Raw genomic sequence first — 20,601 nt, 5'->3', positions numbered from 1 at the left:
GTTTTGTTTATACAAACCTAGAACTTTTCCGAGAAGTAAAAATATGATAATAAAGATGCAGTGCATTTCTTAGCCACTGAAGAGTAAAATAATCAAATGTTAATTGTACTGTCGGCCATAATTGAAAGGAATGTTTTGTACACTAAGTAACTAATGGCAAGAACCCTCTGACACTGAAGTTATAAGGGTTTTTTAAGTTCTTAGGAAATACAAAACAACAATTATGTTTTCAAGAGGAAACCTACAACAGAATAAACTGATCATATTTTTATTGATCTAGAAAATACAGTCTTTGAAGATTCAGGGTGTGTTTTTCTCACAGTTTAGAAAACTTGAACTTATTTAACTTTAAAATCTTTGTTCTTCAATCTAGATTATTACTTCAATCTAAATGACATTTTTTCCATAGTGAATTTTTACTGAGATTTTGAAAGTAAATTTTGCTCAGCAGGGAACCGGATATGAGACTGACCTTACTGAAAACTTCCAGGGCACCTCTGAATTCCATCATCGTATTTTGCAGGATACTAACTCAAAAATCAGTAACAGCATCCTTTCTTGGTCTTCATCTAAACTTATGAGTCATTAGAAAACCTTTCAGTGACTGAGGCAATTAAGATGCAATTAAAATATTTATTCAAATAAAACAAATAAAAATAAAAAAAGGCAAAAAATAACATACGAGAAAAAGTGATAGAGCCTGTCTGCTATGTGCCATTCTGTGACATTTACAATGAACTGCAAACCCCGGGGGCAAGGGATTGGAGGCCCCACATCTCCAGAGATGACACATGGCCAGGTTGCTTTGATGGGATTGTATTCAAGAGTATACCTCTGTGCATGGGTGGTATAGGGGCACATGGCAGTGTTGTTTTGCTATCTTCAAAGATGTGGCCACCAAAAGCTGCTGTGGACGACAACACACCAAAGTAACGTGGCAGAGTTCCAAGCAGAAGACCTCTTTATCTGGGAGATGAGGCAGAGGGAGGACCATCACTGGTCCCTCTTTGCAGCATGAAGCCATTCTGTATTTGTTGTACCACCCCTGTCCCAGGGAAGCATGGACTCGTGTAGGAAACAGCTTCCACAATGCAGAGTATAGCTGGGGCAAGGCAGAAGCAATGGTTGCATTAGGGGAGAAAGCAAGCTGGAGAAGAAGTAATCTGTTTGCTGAAAGATACTGCAAGAGCTCTAAAACCTAATTAAAAATCACCCCATGGCCAATGTGTAGGGTTGCTCTTTTACCCCGGTGCTCTTTGAAAACTCATGCTGCTGGTCACCATGTAGCATTTCACAGCACATCCTGAAAGGACATACAGAGTCATACCATGAGGACACTGAGCACACAAGGCAGCCTGCGGGGCTCAGGGCAGCCACTTGCTCTAAGGACTGCAACCGGGCGGGCTCAGAGCACCCCAGCGCTGTCAGAGCAGCCAGAGATCTGGCTGGGCACCAAAGATGTCTGAGTGACCCCGGAGCCTCTGGTGGGGCTCCAGAGGACACGGGCACAGGGTTGAAGCAGCCCTTTCAGGTGGGCCTTGAATGTCACCCCAGCAAAGGCATAGATCACAGGGTTGAGGCAGCAGTGGATGAAGGAAATGGTTTCCGTGAGCTGCAGGGCCAAGGCGATCTGGCTGCTGGCCTGGCAGTCATCAATGATGAGCAGGCTCTGCAGGGAGTCCAAGAAGAGCACAATGTTGAAGGGGGTCCAGAAGAGGAAGAAAACAATGACAATGATGAAAATCATCTTGATTGCTTTGATCTTGTTCTGATTTTTGCATTTTCGCAGGTTTCTTAGGATCTGGGCATAGCAGTGGATAAGGATGCTAAGGGGAATCAAGAGACCCAAGATATTGGCAGAAAACTGAATTGTAACCTTCCAGATATTGTTGCCAGGGGGATACACGGGGACACACTGCACAGACTGCTCAATTTCCAGCTGCTGGTTGAACACGATGTTGGGTACAGAAGCCAAGCCAGCCACCAACCACAGGACTAAACTGATCATTGCGCCACAAAAGGCCGTCCGTATCTTCATGGCATAGACAGCGTGGACAATTGCTATGTACCTGTCAATGCTCATCAGAGTTATAAAGAAAATACTGCTGTAAAAGCCCGTGTAATAAATGCCAGCCATTATCTTGCACATTGCATTGCCAAAAACCCACTGATCCGAAGCGTAGTATGCTTGGAAAGGGAGAGGAACAATGAAGAGGAGATCGGAGGCTGCAAGGTTCAGCAGACAGATATCAGTCATTGTCATCAGCCTCTTTCTGGTCAGAAGGATCCAGAGGACCAGTGAGTTTCCCAGAAGGCAAAAGACAAACACAAGGCAGTAAAGGATTGGGAGGAGGAGAGATTTAAACCTGCGAAACCCGTTTCCTTCATTGCAAGGAGCAGTGTTTTCATCATATCCATAGTCATACTCTGTTGTGCTTAAGAAGTGATCTGTGGGATTCATCTTGGATTTCTGTGAAGGAAAGAACAAGAGATAAAGGGTCTGGGTATGGTCTCCCTGTTGGCTTCTTCCTCTGTGCCATATTGAGCCTGTGAGTCAGCCTCTGGGCAGAGAGGGACTGCAAAATGTGCTCCTAATCTAAAGGTTTGGATTACCCCCTCGGGTGAGGAAACATTTTGTCCATAGCATGAAGAACCTTATAAAAGTCAGCCAACAGAAGAAGACATCACCCAGCAGCATGTCCATGCTCCTAACTGAGCAGCTCCAGGCCAGGTAACAGCACATAATCTAGTTTGCCGTGGATAGGTTCGGGATCACCTGTAAGAAACAGGCAACAGTGTGCAATGTTGAGCCCAGGGTTTCTGCAGCCAGGTTGCCATCAGGGAGGGCTGGCTGTGCTTGCTAGTAGAGCACAGAGGTTTGTTGCTCCATCTTTTTTTGCTAAGGCTCTGTTCTCAAGTGTAGAGAACACCAGCAGAATTGGGGGGGGGGAGGGAGGGAGCTTCCTCACTTTGTCATTTCTGAAGAATTGCACTTTTAAGTAGTTTGAGGTTCTTTCCAAAAGTGAGTCAGCACTTTAAGCCACTCTTTTTTGTTTGTTTTTCAGATGCCACTTCATGACCACCATAAAAAGGGATATGGTTGGCAGTGGAGTATTCACATTTTAAGAAGTAAGGTTCTTTTGAAAGACAATGTTTTGGATGAGTTTGGCTTGTCCCTGCTAGGATATTCATTTGTTGTGCCCTTCACCTATGTTGTGCTGTCATGCCGGTTGATCCTACCTCTAAAGAGCTTGAAACAGACTGATGTAAAGAAGAATAATCATTGTCGTAACGCAGCAGTAATAATGCAAACGACAGCAATTAATTCATTAAATGCAGTGCAGGTGGTGCAGGGAAGTGGGCGCACCCACACATGCGGCACAGTGCAGTCAGAACTCTCCCTGTGCCCCAGGCACAGCGCTGCTGGTGCCTCTTAAACCTGCCCCAGCTGCTTTGGGGCACCAGGCCTTTATCAGCCGAAGTCAATCAGTACGTGCAGCATGGAGAAACTTCTTACAAATACATCCCTTAACCCTGCACAGCTCGTTGCTCAGGAATCACCAAGCAATGAGAGAAAGCAGGGCTGCAATCTGCCTTCGCAGTATGATTCTTTCCCGTATTCAGCTTTCAGGTAGGGAACCTGTATTATTAATTTCAGGTTGGTTTTCACACATATATTTTGTGAAATTGAGTCATTAGATAATGGCTGCTTATGGCATTTTGAGAAGATATTTACTGCTAATGTTATTTATCTTGTGTGCAACCCTGACATGCGGTGTCTGTGAACAGTCCAGCAATAGTTCAAGCTTTTTAGCTACCTGTCAGGGACACTTTGAGAGCAGACCACAGGTTCAGCAACTCAAACTCAGAAATGATCAAAATGTAATGAAATACTGAGTTAAGTATATACGTATGCAGTCATATAAAGATTTATAAATAAGATACTTCTGATGTGCAGATAGATAGATAGATAGATAGATAGATAGATAGATAGATAGATAGATATAGATAGGATACACCTGACTTAGGCAACTTAGGCAACAAGTGATTCTGCTGGGCTGAACAGAGCCTGGAGGTGCTCCACTTCAGACTTAACACTGTCTTCCCATGGCCAATACCTTTGTATGTTCCCAATCAAGGAACAACGCTTCCCCTTTCTCCCCTCTCCCTCTTAGTTGGCCAAAGAAATCAAGCCCTGAAAGCAGCTTTATGGAGGGCGTCGAGAGAGGCACAACCAATGCAAGCCCCTTCCCCTGGTTATCAAAGCTCACCCATTAATTTCAAGAACAGCAGGTTAAAAGTGGATGGGCTCTACCTTGGGCAGCAAGAAGCCTTCAGGCTCTCAGGCGGCACTGCTCCCTTCTTCTGTCCTCGTCCTCTCTCAGACTCACGAGTTCTCAGGTTTATTCTGGTGGGGAGGGATGAGATTTAGTGATAGTGGGTGCTGGATGGGCAGCTGCCAGTTACAGAGAAGGTTTTGAGACAAAGTGAAGGGCTTGAAGCTGTGGTAAACAGGAAAAGGTGAGAGGGCTCAAAAAGATATGCTGCAAAACAAAAATCAAATACGGCTCTTTGTGAAGGCAGTAAAGGTGTCACAGTAAGAGGTGCTCCCTTTAGCAGAACTTTTCGGACCTCCCCTTCCTCGCAGCCACCCCTAATTTAAGCAAAAAATTGCCAAGTGGAGATGTCTGCACATGATCATATCTCCGTTACGTGATCGCTGGATGCACCAAGTGCTGGACACTCACAAATTTGCATAGATCCATTAAACTCGATAATTCTGCAGCTTCTTACAGAAACAGAAAAGTGATTTCCAAGAAGCATATTTTAGTTTTTCTTTTCCTTCTGCTAATACCAACCTGCATACTGCAGACTGATTAAGTCCCTTCCTATCAGTAGTGTACAACCTCTGAGCAAAACGAGAACTCACAGTTACCTCTGCATCTTTGCAATCATCTTTTAAGCATCCTGTGTTCAACTGGGGACGTTTTAGAGTTTCTTTGCTCCCCTGGGATTTCTTGAAGTGTATTTTGGTTCATTTGGGACACATGGTCAGAGACAAAATGGTGGAACAAGGGCAGGCTTGACAATTTTTATTTTACACAATCACTTGAAATCATTTTATGCTTTATGAAAAACTGTAAATTATGGTAGTGCTCTTTAAGGCAGCCGAATGATACTCTTTTCATCCATTAATCTCAGCAATTTTCCTCACTAACAGAGAACTCAAAAGATTTGCCTGGAGCCCAAAGATGTAGCAGATCCAGAACGTGACTGTCATTAATGTTATAACCCATTCTTCAGCAGCAGCCAGCAGCTTCAGCCCCACATAGCCTTCCAGTGTGTAAACTTGTATAAACATGCAGTGAAAGGCAGTTGCAAAGAGTAGAACTAAATTCTGCAGTCAGATGAAGTAAAAGTGAGAAAATGGGCTGGGATATAAAAGAAGCAGCCTAACAGAGGACCTGGTGCAGTCAAGAGTGTGGTCACAAGGAGCAGAGTTGCCCCATGAGTTGTTCACAGCGCTGCCGACTATGCAACATCACCCATTTGCCAGGTACTATCACCTAAGAGTCACAGCTCCTATTCTTTATTTTATCCATTTACATTATTATTTTTATTTCTTTATTTTGTAGAACTAATTTCTGGAATGTTGTTGGAGTAGAACTTGATTTTACTTTCTTCTCTCTCTTACTTACATTTTAATTTAGTGATTAATAATATGTCAGTAGTATGTCCCACTGTTACAGACACACTGTACAACGTAAAGTAGTTCTGTTTTGTATGTGCTCATGTGTCATGATGTGGGACAGCAGAGAAATGTCAGAAGAGATGCTGCTTGTACAGTATAGAGCAGAAAAAGGTCCAGGACCTTGAAGGCAAGGAAAAGAGCTTCATTGAATATGGAAAAAGAGAAACTGCCAGTGAAAGAGCCTGGCAACTGCAGTGGCAGAAGGACAGCTTTGGGCAAGCCAGAGAGGACTGCACTGGCAAGGATGGTGATGATCTGGTAATGGGGAGAGGATATGTGGGGGCTCTTTTGAGAGCCACTGGAAAGCTTGGAAGAGGGTATCTGGAGGGAGACAGGAAAGATGTATTTCCAATACAACACATATCCTCCCAGATACTTTTTTAGCATTTGAGTGGTGTTGGCCATGCTGGCAAACAGGGTTTTCCTACCCAACTGATGAACAGCCCTTTGACGTTCATCTGAGGAGGACAGGAAAGCAGAAAGTGCAGTAATAAGAGCAGAAGCAGTAAGATAAGTAAGATGTCAGGTAGCATATTTGGAAAAATTTCTTCTAGGAAAGACTGGTGAGGCAGTGGCACAGGCTGCCCAGGGAGGTGGTGCAGGCATCGTCCCTGGAAGAGTTCAAGTCTGTGGATGTGCTGCTGATGGATGTGGTCAGTGGGCATGGTGGGGATGGGTTGACAGATTGGACTAGGTGATCTTAGAGATCTTTTCCAGCCTTAATGATTATATGATTCTGTGAAACAAATGCAGAAGTTCAAGGTCAGATGCATTTCAAAGTGCTGAATGAAGATGAAAAGCAGGGAGCAGGAAGCTGCAGGGCAGAAGTCAGAGAGTATGTCCCCTTGCAGGAAGTATGAGTGGGCCAGGGTGCTACCAACCAACCTGGTAGGAACCACGGGGCAGAGCTGATTCTCATCTGGTTGCTTAAAACCTGCCTGAACCCCCTTCTGAGAGCTCTGCTCCAGATACCCCAGCGGCTGCCTTTCAGCGTCTCTCTCGCTCTGATTGCTACTACCATTGTTTGTACCTCCTCTCTTGCAGGCTTTCCCGTGAGACAGAAATATACTATAGCAATGACAGACATGAGCCCACGGAGGCAACTGGCTGTCAGTATCTCCCCTGATACAGCCCATGGCCAGTCTGATGTGTGGGGCCTGCATGCCATGCTCCGTGCACCCAGAATTGCAGAGCAAGAGCCGTGTGGCATCACTGCTTTGGTGACACCACCAGTGTGCTGGTTACTCAGCCAACAGCCAGACTAGAATTGAAGGGAAAATGTCACCATATGAGGAGTGTCCTGGCTCATCTCCTCATGGTTGGGTAGCAGGGGTCGAGTTTTCATGTGGGCACTGGGGAACCTCACACCTTGAGGCTCTGTGCCACACTTCCCCTTTAGCCTTCTGCTGCTGTTGTTATCACACCACCACTTGTGTTTATTTAACACATCCACCACAATGTTACAGTTTCTGCTGCTTTATCTTCTGTTACAGTGGTACCTTCAGTGGGGAAAAAACCTGCAGCACTCAGTCTACCCAAGGACTTCTCAGCCCAAAGGTGACCACCACGTGACAATAACATAGAGCTCAAAACCATCCAAACCTCACAGCAGAGGCCGTGGCCAAAGTGAATCTTGCCACGAGACAAATAGCATGGTCAAGTTCTCAGCTCTCACAGAGATGGACAGAACATGCTTGTTCAGCCCTAGGCAGCTGTCCTAAGGGGTTTTCTTCACCCGTTCCACCATGGCAGCTCCTCAGCATTGGGATGGTGGCCATTAGTGGCTGCAAAGCTGCTACACCTACTCTTGTGGAAACCTGGAAACCTTCTTCTTCCTACAGACAATCTGGATGAATCAAGCTTGAGCATGAGGAGGAAGTTTCAGTTCCAACAGAGTACACCAGTAGCAAGAATGAGCCTTGGCCTGTGGATCGAGGGCACTGAGCCCACCAGCAGTTCTGGCCTTTGGTGGGGAAAGTGGGAAGCCTTGCTCCATACACACAGAAGTCAGTGCCACAGCTGTTAGGAAAAGGTGGGAATGGAAACAAAGCTCAGACAGAATGTCTCAATTTGGAGGGGACCCACAGGGATGACCAAGTGTAACTCTCAGCTCCATGCAGGACCACCCGAAATTCTATGTCTGAGAGCACTGTCCAAACGCTCCCTGAACTCTGGCCCTTGGGGCTGTGCCCACTGCCCTGGGCAGCCCGTTCCATGCCCACCGCCTTCTGAAGAACTTTTTCCTAATCCCCAACCTGACCCTCCCCTGTCACAGCTTCATGCTGTACATGACACCAAGTAAAACCGAGACCTTTCCCTTTTTGTCAGCAAAGTGGTACGTTTAGGCTGACTGAATTGATCTGAAATTGCCAAGCTGCTGGGGGGATTTCTGCCTCCAACTGCAGAAGAATTTATTCTGACAACTTCTGGCATTGTCACTTTTCATTTTCTGAATGTATCATTTTCAAATCTAACATTTTCTTTATATAAATAACTTCTTCTAAGCCTCCTTCCTCAAAAACACACAGGCACCTAAAATTTCAAAAAACTTCCAGTAGAACTGAGATCTGTTGGTTCTGCTGATAGCAATTTTTTTTTTTTTTTCCAGATTGGTCAGGAAAATATTGACTTGTATTGTTGTATAACAGCGTGTATTGATGCAGACACATAGAAGCATATATTTGGCATTGTTCTGTCCTCTCCTGCAGCAGATGCTGGGTGCAGACAAAGCTGGGAGCCAGGGAATCCTCTGAAAACTGATGCTGACTTTGGGAAGAACAGCTGGTGGTGTTCCGTGGGGTCTGGGTCACCTCCCTCTTCTCCACGCTCTGCTTTCCACTGTCAGCCCTAAAGCCATACAGATTATGACTTTGACAGCTGCAGACTTGCACAACTGCTCCATTTCACCAGAGCAGAAATCAGCGTGTTGCAAAATGTCCAGGACAATAACTCATTCATAACAATGTGAGCAGGGAATGGTGTTTTCTCAATCATGTTTTGTGACAGAGTCACTGCGTGGCAGAAAGAAGCAAACTAATACATCTCTTGTGTACGGGGTCCTTGAGAACAAGGACCCTTCTATGCTCATCTCTTGGATGATGCTACTTTCACATCCTGTTTCTTTACCACTTAAGTTTTTAAATTCTTGCTGTCTTAGACCTTTCAAATGCCAGCACCTGGGCACCTCTGCTTTGCCTCAGGGCTGAGTACAATGCAAGCAAGGATCAGTTAGCAAGGTGACAGAAGACAGGGATGGATGGGATACTGAGGGGACCCTTAGCTCAGTTCCTTCCACATGGATGCTCAGCCTGCTCCTACAGCCCCTGCTTTTCCCCAGTGCCTTACAATTCACCCCAGTGCTTCTGCAGCCTCACTCCTACCAAAGCACTCAATCCAAAACTCCCTTGGTGTGATTTAAGTCAGTTATTTGTCCTATCTGTGGAAGATCAGGTGCTACTTACTTCCAATTTCTTTTTTTTTTTTCCTTTTAGGTCATGCTTTTTAAAGTGTTAACTGTAGCCAGTCTTATTTAGCAGCTGTTCAGTTGTCTTTAATCTTTTTCCAATACAGTGCTCAAGACTTGATGCAGAGCCCCAGCTGAGGTCTGACCCCTGCAAAGCAGGACAAATGAGTCCCCTCCCTGGAATAGCTGTTGACTTCTGCAGTCACGTAGCATCACTGATTCATGCTTCCCTCTTTTTTCTCCAGAACTGCTGCCTTCCTCATCTCATACCCTTGGCTGAACTTGCCCCAGTGCAGGACTGTTACTCCTGGCCTTTTTAATTTATCAAGTTTACTTCGAGCAGTCATCCTGTCCCTCTTTGCCTTTGAAGCCATGTGTAAGGTGGTGGAAAGCAGAAATAAAATGACGAAAACCTGCACTGGTTCTTCATCCAGAGCATTAATGAGAATGCTGACACCTGCAGGGGAAGAGAGTACTCCATGGGTCAGTACTAGATCCAGTTCTGTTAAGCACCTTAATTAATGTTCTGGTTAATGGGGCAGAGTGCACTCTCAGCACATTTGCTGATGACATGAAACCAGGCTGAGTGACTGATACAGCAGGAGGTTGTACTGTCATCCAGAGGGACCTGGACAGGCTGGAGAATGGGCCGGCAGGAGCCTCATGAAGTTCAACAAGAAGTGCCAAGCCCTGCACCTGAGGAGAAACAACCCCAGGCACCAGGACAAACTGAAGCACAGGAGGTTCTCTCTGAACCTCAGGAAGCACTTTGATGTGCAGGTGATGGAGCTCTGGTACAGGTTGCCCAGAGATGTGGAGGAAGTACCCATCTCATGGAGATGCATGTGTGGTGTGGTTCTCTCTCTCCTATCTCCCCCTGCTCTCCCCAGGGACAAGAAGAGAGGTTTTCTTTGTGCTGTTGCCCACAGAGAGGTGTGAGGAGGGTTTGGTAATGCTGCAGATAAATCTGTATCTAAGCTGCTGGTAAACAGGAAGCTGCCGAGCAGCTTCGTGCTCTTTCTCGGTTTTTTAGGTTCTTTTGGTCTGCCTTTTGTAGCTGTTCTTTTTTGCTTATTTCATCTCAGGAAACACATTTTCTGCCACCTCTTTCAGGAAATGTGCAAGATAGAAAAAGTGTTGTAAACCTCATGGTTAGCTCAGCCTGCTTGGAGGTTGGCAGTGAGTCAGAGCACCAGCCACCAAGGACAGTTGCACTGGCAGAAGCCCACAGTCAAGCTAATGGTGGTAGTAAGGTTAAAGGGATTTGACTGCAGAATACAGACTTTTGAACAGTTATGCTATGATCAGACTTTGCACCAGTATCAGCAATGGCTTTCAAAGCCTTTTAGTCAAGAGCATCAGGGCACAGCTGCTGTCCACAGCTGCAGGACCAGGCTCTTTGGAATTTATTTTCAATCCCAAAGGTCCACCAGTGATCTGCTGAGCTGTCCAAATGAGGCTCCCTGCCACCCACTGCAATCAAGAGCAGCCCCTCCAAGCCACTGCTGCAGAGCTTGCTGGGGAGAGAGACAGCCACCGCAGATACGTGGCCCGCAGGGATCAGTGCTCACCACCTTCAGATCTACCCCAATCTTGCAGCTAGTGATACCTTCAGGCCCTCCATTAACCCTGAAAGGGAGGACAGTTGTGCAGATGCATTTTTAGGAAGAAGGAAGATGAGACACAGCTGGACTAAAGTGGCTTTGCTGCCAAGAGGCTGACTTTGCACTGGTGGGATGGACTTGACATTGTGCATCTACCCTTCATACCATCTCTTAGCCTTCACACTAGGAAGGACAATTTAGGCTAGGAAGGTAAAGCACAGACCCCATCTCCACCACCTGCACTCACCTCCTCTCTGGTGGGCTGGGGATCGATGTGCACAGCTCAGTAAAAATAAGAAATGCAGCCCAAAATATTCTGAAAAATGCCTGGTTCAATGAGAAGCTGGGTTGGAGAGAGGAGACTTTCCAGTATTTTCCAGTACAGATGCTTGGGGTAGTTTTCCTTCTCAATGCCAACCTGCAGTTTCATATTTTCTTAGTTTATTTGAAGAGCAAGAGGGATTCTTCTGGATTCCAAATGAGTGGGACAAAACAGATGGATTTTTGCCAGTGCATAGGTAAAATTTATATTTCCTTTTGTGACATTCAGATTTTTTTTTTCCTGTCTTTTTCTTTTCTGACAAACTGCAATAGTTCCAAGAAGCACCAAGATTTTGTACCTTCCCTTTTTCAGGTTTATAGGTATAGGATTAAAAGTCAAACATTTAGTTCATTGCAGTCACTAGGTATGGACGTGTATTTCTGATCAAGACCAAACACAGGACCACCATTCACATGCAGGATTCATGGTGATCTCTCCGCATTTCTTGAGGAGAGCAAACAACACCCAAGTAATCTGGAAGTCACAGCTGAGCCACAAGGCTTTACGCAATCTTTGAAGAAAAAGGAAGTTCTTGGATTTGTCTCAAGTAATATTGAATATTCAGTCATGAAAAAGATTGCCTTGGATGCCTGCTTCATTTACAAGCTGCTCTGCTTGTTTCGTGATTATTCTATTGAATGTTCACAAAGCAAATGATATCGAACTCAAAAAACCTTCCCAGCATGAGCCTTCCTTAAAGAAGGGCCCAGAGCATGGGTGATGGCAGTCAGTGCTGGAGACCCTCACAACTTAGTTTGCCAACAGAAGTTGGGACGAAGAGGGTTTGTCCTTCTGATTACATAGGATTGTACTCAGAATGAGGGGTCGAAAGGAAAAATTTCCCCAAAAGAGCAGTGAGGCAGTGGCACAGGCTGCCCAGGGAGGTGGTGCAGTCACCGTCCCTGGAGGTGTTGAGGAACCGTGTGGATGTGGCACTGAGGGACGTGGGCAGTGGGCATGGTGGGGGTGGGATGGCATTGGATTACATGATCTTAGACAGCTTTTCCAACCTTAACGACTCTATGATCCTATGAAAGACAGATCAGAAGAACCCCCCCTATTCTTGCTATGTCTCGCTTTAATTTTCTAAGTCTTCAGTTTGGGAAAATTTAAAATGGAAAATTAAAACAGAAATTTTCCACTGCAATGCAGTAAAATAGATCTACAGTTCAAGAGAGCAAAATGAGATCATACCATTAAGAAAAAAAAGATGCACAAGGTTTTGGGGTTTTCTTTGCGTTTTGAAATGTGAATTGGTATTCTGATAAGACATCAGACAGCAGCTGACCACAGGTACCACAAGAGGTTAACATTTGATGTTAACATACTTCTCAGTAATGCGTGCTGTTCAAGTACAAGTGTGCTTCTAATATGTTTTCTTTTATCTCGTCAGTGTCAAGCTTTGTATAAAGCACATCTTCCTCTTCTCCCATTGCACAAAAGAAGGAGGTGACTGTACAGAGAAATAACACAGCTGTCTTGAGCCTCTGTAGAACCTCAGATAGAAAAAGATTATTACATCTCTCGCCTCGTTACAAACTCAGTGCTGCCTGCCTCTGGGAATCACAAGCTTTACATCCAAAGAAGCTTTTTGTAAAAATTTGTGTTTTGTTATATCTTAGGTCAAGGGACCAAAACTACAGTCTGGTGGTGGCCAGCATCATGCAAGGGATCTTCAGGTGTTACAGGACCTGCCAAGAGCAGCTTTCTCCAGTCTTCCACCTGATTTCTGATCCCAAGGATGCTTAGTGTCCTCCAAGAAACTATTAAGGAAGAAAATTTGTGTAGGCTTTTGGGCATGCATGAAACAAACAAGGAATCTCAGAAGCAAACTCAGGAGTCTGGAAATGACACCAAGAAGTTGATCTGGCATAACCTAGCCTCAATTATAGTGAGCATAACTCCTGTTTCAGCACAGCTGTGCTGTTCCACAGCATGTACAAAAAGCACAGCAGAAACGTCTGCCTACTCTGGCTGAGAATAGGAGCAGCAGGGAGATAATTTTCATGCAGAGAGAGAAAATCATGCTTTCATGAACGTCAGCCAGGGATGTGAGGTCTCCTGAAACAGAGTTCACCTGTTTAACTTGAAGCATTTTTGGAGATCTAGTTAGGTGTGTAAGGGTGACCTTTTGGCCACTTCTGAAGTGTGAACATACAGTGCCTGAGCTGAATAGATCCTCTGTTCCCTTCCTAGCACATGTGATTTAATATCCTCCCTTGTCTTGGGTGCAGGTGCTGGGGACCAGCTTACAGAAGGTGGAAGCCCCAGGTCGCTGGCAGAGGCATTGGCTTGCTGCCACCAGAACACACAGGTACAACAACGTGGTGATAGAGAATGCTGGAGCGAGCAATGCAAGCAAGTGCAGGCGCAGCTGCAGGAGGAAGCATGGAGCAGCTATTTGGCCTCAAGAAGTCCAAAATACAAAAGGATGGTGCAAAAAGGGAAATGACAGGGCAAGTGAGAGGCTTTGGGAAAGTTGGCCATGACAGTGGGTTGGCAAAATGCATTCCCATGCGCATGCCTTCAGATACTACCTACCTCTCCGTCAGTTCAGCTTCAGCCTCCTCCTCCTCCTCCTCCCGGGCTGGTGCTGTGAGAGCTGTGTGGAGGCAGCGGGGGGCTGCAGGCAGGAGCAGTGTTCAGCACAGGCAACAGCTGCTGGCTGCAGGCTGCCGGGACGTGTGGGCAGGAGCAGAGGCTGGCATGGAGACAGAGCTTTGGGCACAGAGGCTGCCCCCCTTCTAAGAACTCAGTTATACTTACAGTCCAGTTTTCTGGACTGTGTGTTGCTTTGTATGAAAGTTGTGATCTCCTTGATGGCTGTGGCTGCCAGATTTCTTCTTTGCCTCAGATTGTGCGATGCAATCCTGTCCCAATAGTCAGAGCTCCCTCCAGCAGCAGAAGTCTTGGCTCATCCAGGCGTCACACCTCAATCCTCCTCTCCCTGGAAGCCAACGCCAATATCCTGATGGCCAAAATGTCCAGGTACAGGGGCTGCCTTGAGATGTCATGGGATGGCAGAGGCCACCACAGGACAACAGAGGCCATCATGGGAGATCAGAGGCAGACATGAAGGACATCCAGGGGGCATCCAGATACCATAGAATGGCAGCAGGAGGAGGGATGCATACATTAAGCTGTCCAGACACAGTCGCTGCCATGAGTCCAGCACATTCAGACACAGATGGCTCTAAAGCACCTGGACATACATGTCCCCAGTACACCTAGAAACAGGTGTCTCGGTGTTCTTGTGTTGGGCATTGCTTGCATACATGTCCCAACAGCTGTGGGCACACAGACAGAAAGGTGTGAGTGAGCTCTGCATTGAAAGAATTCACTTTCCCTGAGAATATGTTTGAAATAAAACACTTTCCTTGAGGATAAGTTTTGGACTAAGCACGTGGCTGCAGTGCTGCTGAAATACTGCAACACTATTATTTCCTTCATGGCTGTAACCAGTTTTGGGTGTTCAATCTGATCCTGCCAATGTCCATCCTCCCTCTGCTCTTTTGAGACCATATTGCCTGAGGAAAGTGAGCTTGGCATGATTTGAAATGCAACCAAAAGGAAAACCAGAGCTCCTTCTGCCTCTGCAGCAAATCTCTGCAAACCAGAGATTTGAGGGACTTTGAGGGAGTTTCCAAGATAGCCTCAGTGACCAGAGAGGACTTCATGGTTGCAGGAAGCATCCACCTCCTGTGTTTGCACCTGAGCTGTTTGCCAGCACTACATGGGCTTTATGGGCAAGGGAGCATCTATCTTACTGCAGGTCCTGCCCAGACTGCATACACATGGCCATCTCTGGCAGGGCGGGGGGAGGAGTTTCCCTCCAAGCAGCAATCATGGTTGGGGAGCACAGCCAATGCCCTCACCAGCCCACACTGAAACACAGCCAAGCTGTGCCTCTGCCACCTGCAGCAGAGAGGTCTTGTACCACCAGAGGTAGGCAAAGAGCTGAGGTGAGCAGTGAAGTCAGGTAATGAAAGTGAGGGTTGGCGTACTGTGAGGGAGAGGACAAGCAGTGCCATGAACATCCAGGACAGGTTGGATGGGCAGTGCAGCACCCAGAGAGAAACAGCAGGGGCAGGAGTAAATGTCCTGCATGGCCTTCAGCCTTGACCACACTTGAGCTCATCTTTCTTCCAATGCTTCTCTCATCTGCGTAGACCTGAGGAACCAGTCTCTACTGCCAGCATCACCAGATGGACAGAGATGATCTTCTGCCACTAACAAACACTTACCTCATCCTGCTGCAAACTTAGAGCAGGACCTGGCCACCAAGCATCCGGTTCCCCTTTATGCAAAGCCTATTTGAATACATGCCTTGGTTTCCACTTTTGGCACACAGCTGCATGCCTGTCTGGCTCTGCAGAGCAGGTGGCTGGGTGCCCACACACCTAGTGCTCTGTCATCAGTAATCATCAGCTCCTCGTCACATAGCCTGGAATTGCTCTTTTATGTCTCTCAGAAAAAGCAAAGACATCTTTCAAAGTATGTACGCTTCTTTCCCTTGCCCCATAGTTTTTCAATATTGTGAGAATCAGGCTTGCCCAGGATTCCAACCGGCAAAGGGGACAGGATCAAAACCCCAGCGGGGCCATGGCAATCAGGATGTAATCTGTGCTGCATGACCAACAGCTGGGAGCAAGACAAGCTCCACCATTTACCCCAGACCTTGATCTTTGTCTGCTGGCCTCGCAGCTCAGGCTCTGCCACCTATTCTGGCGATGTTATTTTTGTGGTACCCTAAAGACACAGTACTTTCCCAAACATATGCTAAAAAATAAGCTGAAGTGTCTTCGGAAGAGATGAATTCAGGAGCTTTGCCTTCTGGAGGCAGTTTCATCTCACACCCCCATCTAGCATACAGTCTCAATGAACCTGGGGGACTCCGGCTCTGACTCCATTTCCAACAGCCCAAATGAATGGAGGAAGAAGAGATGGGGTAACCACAACAGTGCTATGCTGTAGTACTGCTCTTGTTTTGGGAAGCTCTCCTGAGACACAGCAGAATTGGCTCTCTGAGGCAGCACAGAGCAGCTGGACGTGGCACCAGTATCTGGCCTGAGGTTCTGACGTCAAAACCTGCACTGTTGAAACATCTTGAACATTCACCATCACACATCAAAACCAATTGGGGTCACGGGACTGTTGGTGTTGCTGTCCAGCACACAACAGGGAGCAGAGGTTACAAAATATCTTGTGCGAAGGAGAGGGCCAGAGCCAGGACTGGGAGGGAAGGAAGTGGGAAGAGGCATGAAGGCCACATTGCCCTCACCCACCCCGCTGTCTGCCCTTCTTTTTGTGTAAGTAAAATTAAGAATTTATATATTTCTGATTGTCACAATGGCTCCAGTTCCACAGCAGGAGCACAGCTCTCTCCTGCTGTGATGGATTCACTCTCTACCTCAGCTATGTTGAGACTGAGAAATCACTGGGAGAGGTCCCTCCAGAAAAAATTTCCAGTGTTTTCACTGCCCTTGCGAGGAAATATGCCTTAAAACATTGGCAAAAACATTTTCTCCAAAGCATTCCTTTGCCATTTGAGGCAAAAAGATACAAACAAAACCAACCTGCAAGGAAGAATCATAGAATCATGGAATCATAGAATCACCAAGGTTGGAAAATATCTACGAGATCTTCCAGTCCAACTGTCCACCTACCACCAATAGTACTCACTAAGACATGGCCCTCAACACAATGTCTAAACATTCCTTGAACACCACCAGGGTCGGTGACTCCACCACCTTCTGGGCAGCCCATTCCACTGCCTGACCACTCTTTCAGAGAAGTAGAATTTCCTAACGTCCAACCTGAATCTCCCCTGGTGCAACTTGAGGCCATTACCTCTCATCTTATCACTAGTGAGAGAAAAGGCCGGCCCCCAGCTCACTACAACCTCCCTTCAGGTAGTTATAGAGAGAGATAAGGTCTTTCCTGAGCCTCCTCTTCTCCAGACTAAACAATCCCAGCTCCCTCAGTTGCTCCTCGTAAGTCCTGTGCTCCAGACCCTTCACAGCTTCATTGCCCTTCTCTGGACATGCCCCAGGGCCTTGATTTTTTTCTTGCAGTGAGGGGCCCAAAACTGAACACAGTACTTGAGATGCGGCCTCACCAGTGCTGAGCACAGAGGTAAAAGAAGAAAACCACTTCCCATTGCTATTAGTCATCTTACATTCACCAGGTACAAGAACCTCTCAGCCTTCTGCCACAGAGCCCTTCAGGAAAAACTTAGGAGTTAAATCCAATGGGCACTGTGAATGCAGGCAGAATTTCCATTTTCCTACTTTTGTCTGTACTTAAATTTCTGAATGTTCCTGCACATCATAAAGATGCAGATGCAAGCCAGGGTGCAAACCGTGTTGTTTTTTGCTGTCATCATTAAAAAGAAATAGAAATTGCTCTTTCAGCATAAAAGAGCAAAATTATTTCCTGTGTTGCCCGTATACGTAGCACTGGCAGATGTTTTTATCATCTCTTTTTGCCAGCTTCTGCATGCTTTCATTGCCTATCTCACATGGACAGTTAGGAACAACCCTCATTAGTGCTTATGAGTGATGTGGCTGTAGCCAGGTGGAAGCCAAGACAGTGCAACATATTGCAGCATCATTGAGAAAGGGAACTTTGAAACCTAAATATCTTGCCATCACATTGGGTGTGAATGTAGTTTGAGGTAGGGGAACATGAAGAAAAAAAATCTGCTGTCTTCTTATCAAAAATTCACGGAGAACATAATATTTATCCAATCAGACTTGGCCAGATTACCCTCCCATCTGAAACTCCAGTAAGATACCATTGAGCCCTGACTTCACCCACCCCCGAAGAGAGGGTCTTCAGTATGCATGATCCCCAGGGTTGTCCAGCCAGCCCTGTCCAGGACCTCCTTCCCCTCTCCTGGGACACACACCCACAGGGCCATTTCTGGGAACTTACACACTGGTGTGGTCCCATCCCATGTCCCTCCAGCTCCAGGGCAAGTGGAGGAGATGGGCACTGTCCCACTCACCTCCCACCACTTCCCCTTGGGAAACGTTATGGAACGTCAGCACATGAGTTTTTAGCTTCTAAATGCAACACTCGCCTCTTTGTGTTTTGCCATAGAATCATAGAATCATTAAGGTTGTAAAGATCACTAAGATCATCTAGTCCAACGATCAACCCATGCCTGTGATTACTCTAGATCATTTCCCTCAGGGCAACTTCTACTCTTCCCTTGGACACCTCCAGGGATGGTGACTCCACCACCACCTATGATGGTTTTGCTTTAAAATGATGCTTGCACCTTGAAAAATGAAACAAACACCAGGCAGGTTCTGCCATCCACAATGAGGTATTTTGGTCCCCAGTAGATGGGTGTTTTTCTTTTCTTTTCTCTAATAGCAAACCCCATAAATTTTCATTTCAAGTGTACCTGAAAATTCCCTATTGCTGTTGAGGTTTCCATCTCACTTCACGATCAAACCATAAATCACCCACACAGATGCAGTCAGTGCACAGAGCCTTGCAGGAAAGATGCAGCTGTGTGGAGACCACAGCTCGGAGAAGCAGCCCAGCTGGGCACTCCGATCAGATCTGAGCTCCCAGCCGCTCTGCTCACCTATATCAGGGGCAGATGCAGGCGTGGATCTATAGCAGATGCTATATACACCTGCTGAAGAGCAGACGCTCAGATAAGCCTCCCTTGGAGGAGCTGCGGCTGCACAAACCCCTGCCTGGCAGCGCTGCCCATGCAGGGCAGTGGTTCAGCCTGTCCCAGCGTGCCACCTGCTGCCAGCCCGCCCCACTGCATGCGCCGCCTGCGTTGCACAGCCCGAGCAGGCAGCATGCCGGGCACTCCTCTCATATCAGGTAGCCTTATTCGATAGTGACACTAATCTCTGGGCTTAAGAGTCTTTCATTTTTTTTACAAGTCAATTCAAGAAATCCATAAAATCTCGAAGGATTTCGAAAAACTTCCCTGAACGTGCACATGCCTCACATCCTTGAGCTGGATGGAGAAGGGCAGTGCTGCTGTGGCTGGGCATGAGCAGCACAAGCTGCCACCCATCAGGACAGGCATTGCGGCAAGCAGCCCAAAAGCCTTCCTGGATCTTGGGGGTCTCCTACACCGAACGTGTGGGCTAAAGAAGTTCATCATAGCTGAGGCCCAGGGAAGCAGCTCTAGTCAAGTCGGTAAAATGCTGCCAATTTACTTCAGCTGAAAATCCCCTAGTAAATGTGTTTTAATGGAGAACTGCCCCAAGGTTCCTCCAAAAGCTGTAGTTAGATACTGTCACAATCCATCCTCACTAATTGATTCCTGTATGCTCTGTTTTGCATCCCATCCAGCATCCTCCACAGGCTGGGAAAGTCTTCACCAGCCACGCTGCATCAGCAGCAACAGGTACCATCTTTTGCCATTGGTGGGAAAAGAGAGAACATGAACAGGGAGCTGAGCCATTTGTTATCTCAGTGATAGAAGACAGCTTGAAAGTGAAGGGCTTTCTGAGTCTTATATGCAAGCAGACAAGCTCTCCAAGAATCTTGCTTTTTTTATTTTGCTTGCTTTTTTTTTTTTTCTTTTTCAGTCTGTGTCAGCTGCTTTTTAAAACCTCCTTCTGCAAACCTCACTTTGCTCATATCAACCACATAACACTACTGCAGCAGTGGCTTGTGATGGGGTTTGGCAGAAGTCCGGCTTCTCAATGCTGTGGGAAATTCTGTAGTAGAAAAGAATCTCACTTTGTTTCAGCAGAAGAAGAAACAATAGTTTTTGACAAAACAGAAAGAAACATAGAAATTGCTCTGAAATAATGGGGGCTGAGCTGGGAGTCCACACCAAGAGCTGTGTTGTCTACCTCTAGGAAGCCCCAGAACATCAGCACCCAGAGCTCAGCCGTGCAGGGTTCTGAGGCTCAGTGAGAGCAGAATTAGCATAAGAGCCAGAATGGAGCTCAGGATTGGTTTAGATGCTTTGGTTTCTTCATTTCACACAGCTGTGGTGGTGTGGTGGCATTTGGCTGCATCTTCTGAGAAAGAGAGGCTACCAGAGAGCTGCAGGCCCTTGCAGTATAGTATCAATGGAAAAGATAAAGACACCTCTGCTACGTGAGTCAAGTGGAGGAGAGATCCTGTGGGACTGGAGCTGCTCCCAAGTTCCCACTGTGCAACCCAGGAGCCAAGGAACAGCTTCAGGAAACAGCCTGCCAGCCCTTGTTGCACAAATCTTGTCTGCCCTGCCTGTACTTATCGCAAGACCTCACCAAAGAACAGATGGCTGGTGATGTTATGAAATGTCTCAGGAACTGGAATACTGAGATTTCGTCTCGGTCCATCCGTGCTTCACACACAGAGTCCCTGTGTGCTGTGGAATGTGCCTTGCATCTGGTTTTTGGCTAAAGAACAATTTTGGTGGGCTCACTGCTGCTGGCCACCTGCCTGTTCATGCTTGGGATTGCCAGATGGAAATAAAGCAAAG

At 46.6% G+C, this 20,601-nt stretch overlaps 1 protein-coding gene across 1 annotated transcript; it reads right to left on the bottom strand.

The window, feature by feature from the left end:
- Positions 1-678: 678 nt before the first annotated feature.
- Positions 679-13,909, bottom strand: LOC116226977 (C-C chemokine receptor type 8-like). Its single transcript, XM_031590026.2, has 3 exons — positions 13,683-13,909; positions 4,316-4,408; positions 679-2,470 (listed from the first exon to the last, which is right to left on the bottom strand). Exon 3 carries the CDS (start codon positions 2,459-2,461, stop codon positions 1,406-1,408), a length of 1,056 nt encoding a protein of 351 aa, XP_031445886.2. The 5' UTR covers positions 2,462-2,470; positions 4,316-4,408; positions 13,683-13,909; the 3' UTR covers positions 679-1,405.
- Between the last annotated feature and the right edge of the window lie 6,692 nt (positions 13,910-20,601).

The sequence above is a fragment of the Phasianus colchicus genome, chromosome 6 (genome assembly GCF_987193195.1).
Source record: "Phasianus colchicus chromosome 6, bPhaCol1.hap1.1, whole genome shotgun sequence".
In the NCBI taxonomy this organism is placed as follows: Eukaryota; Metazoa; Chordata; class Aves; order Galliformes; family Phasianidae; genus Phasianus; species Phasianus colchicus.
The sequence above is the reverse complement of the archived record's forward strand: the minus strand, read 5'-3'. Positions and strand labels throughout refer to the sequence as shown.

Coding starts and splice junctions, on each gene's coding strand:
- LOC116226977 (XM_031590026.2), bottom strand. CDS start 2,461: ATGAATCCCACAGATCACTTCTTAAGCACAACAGAGTATGACTATGGA.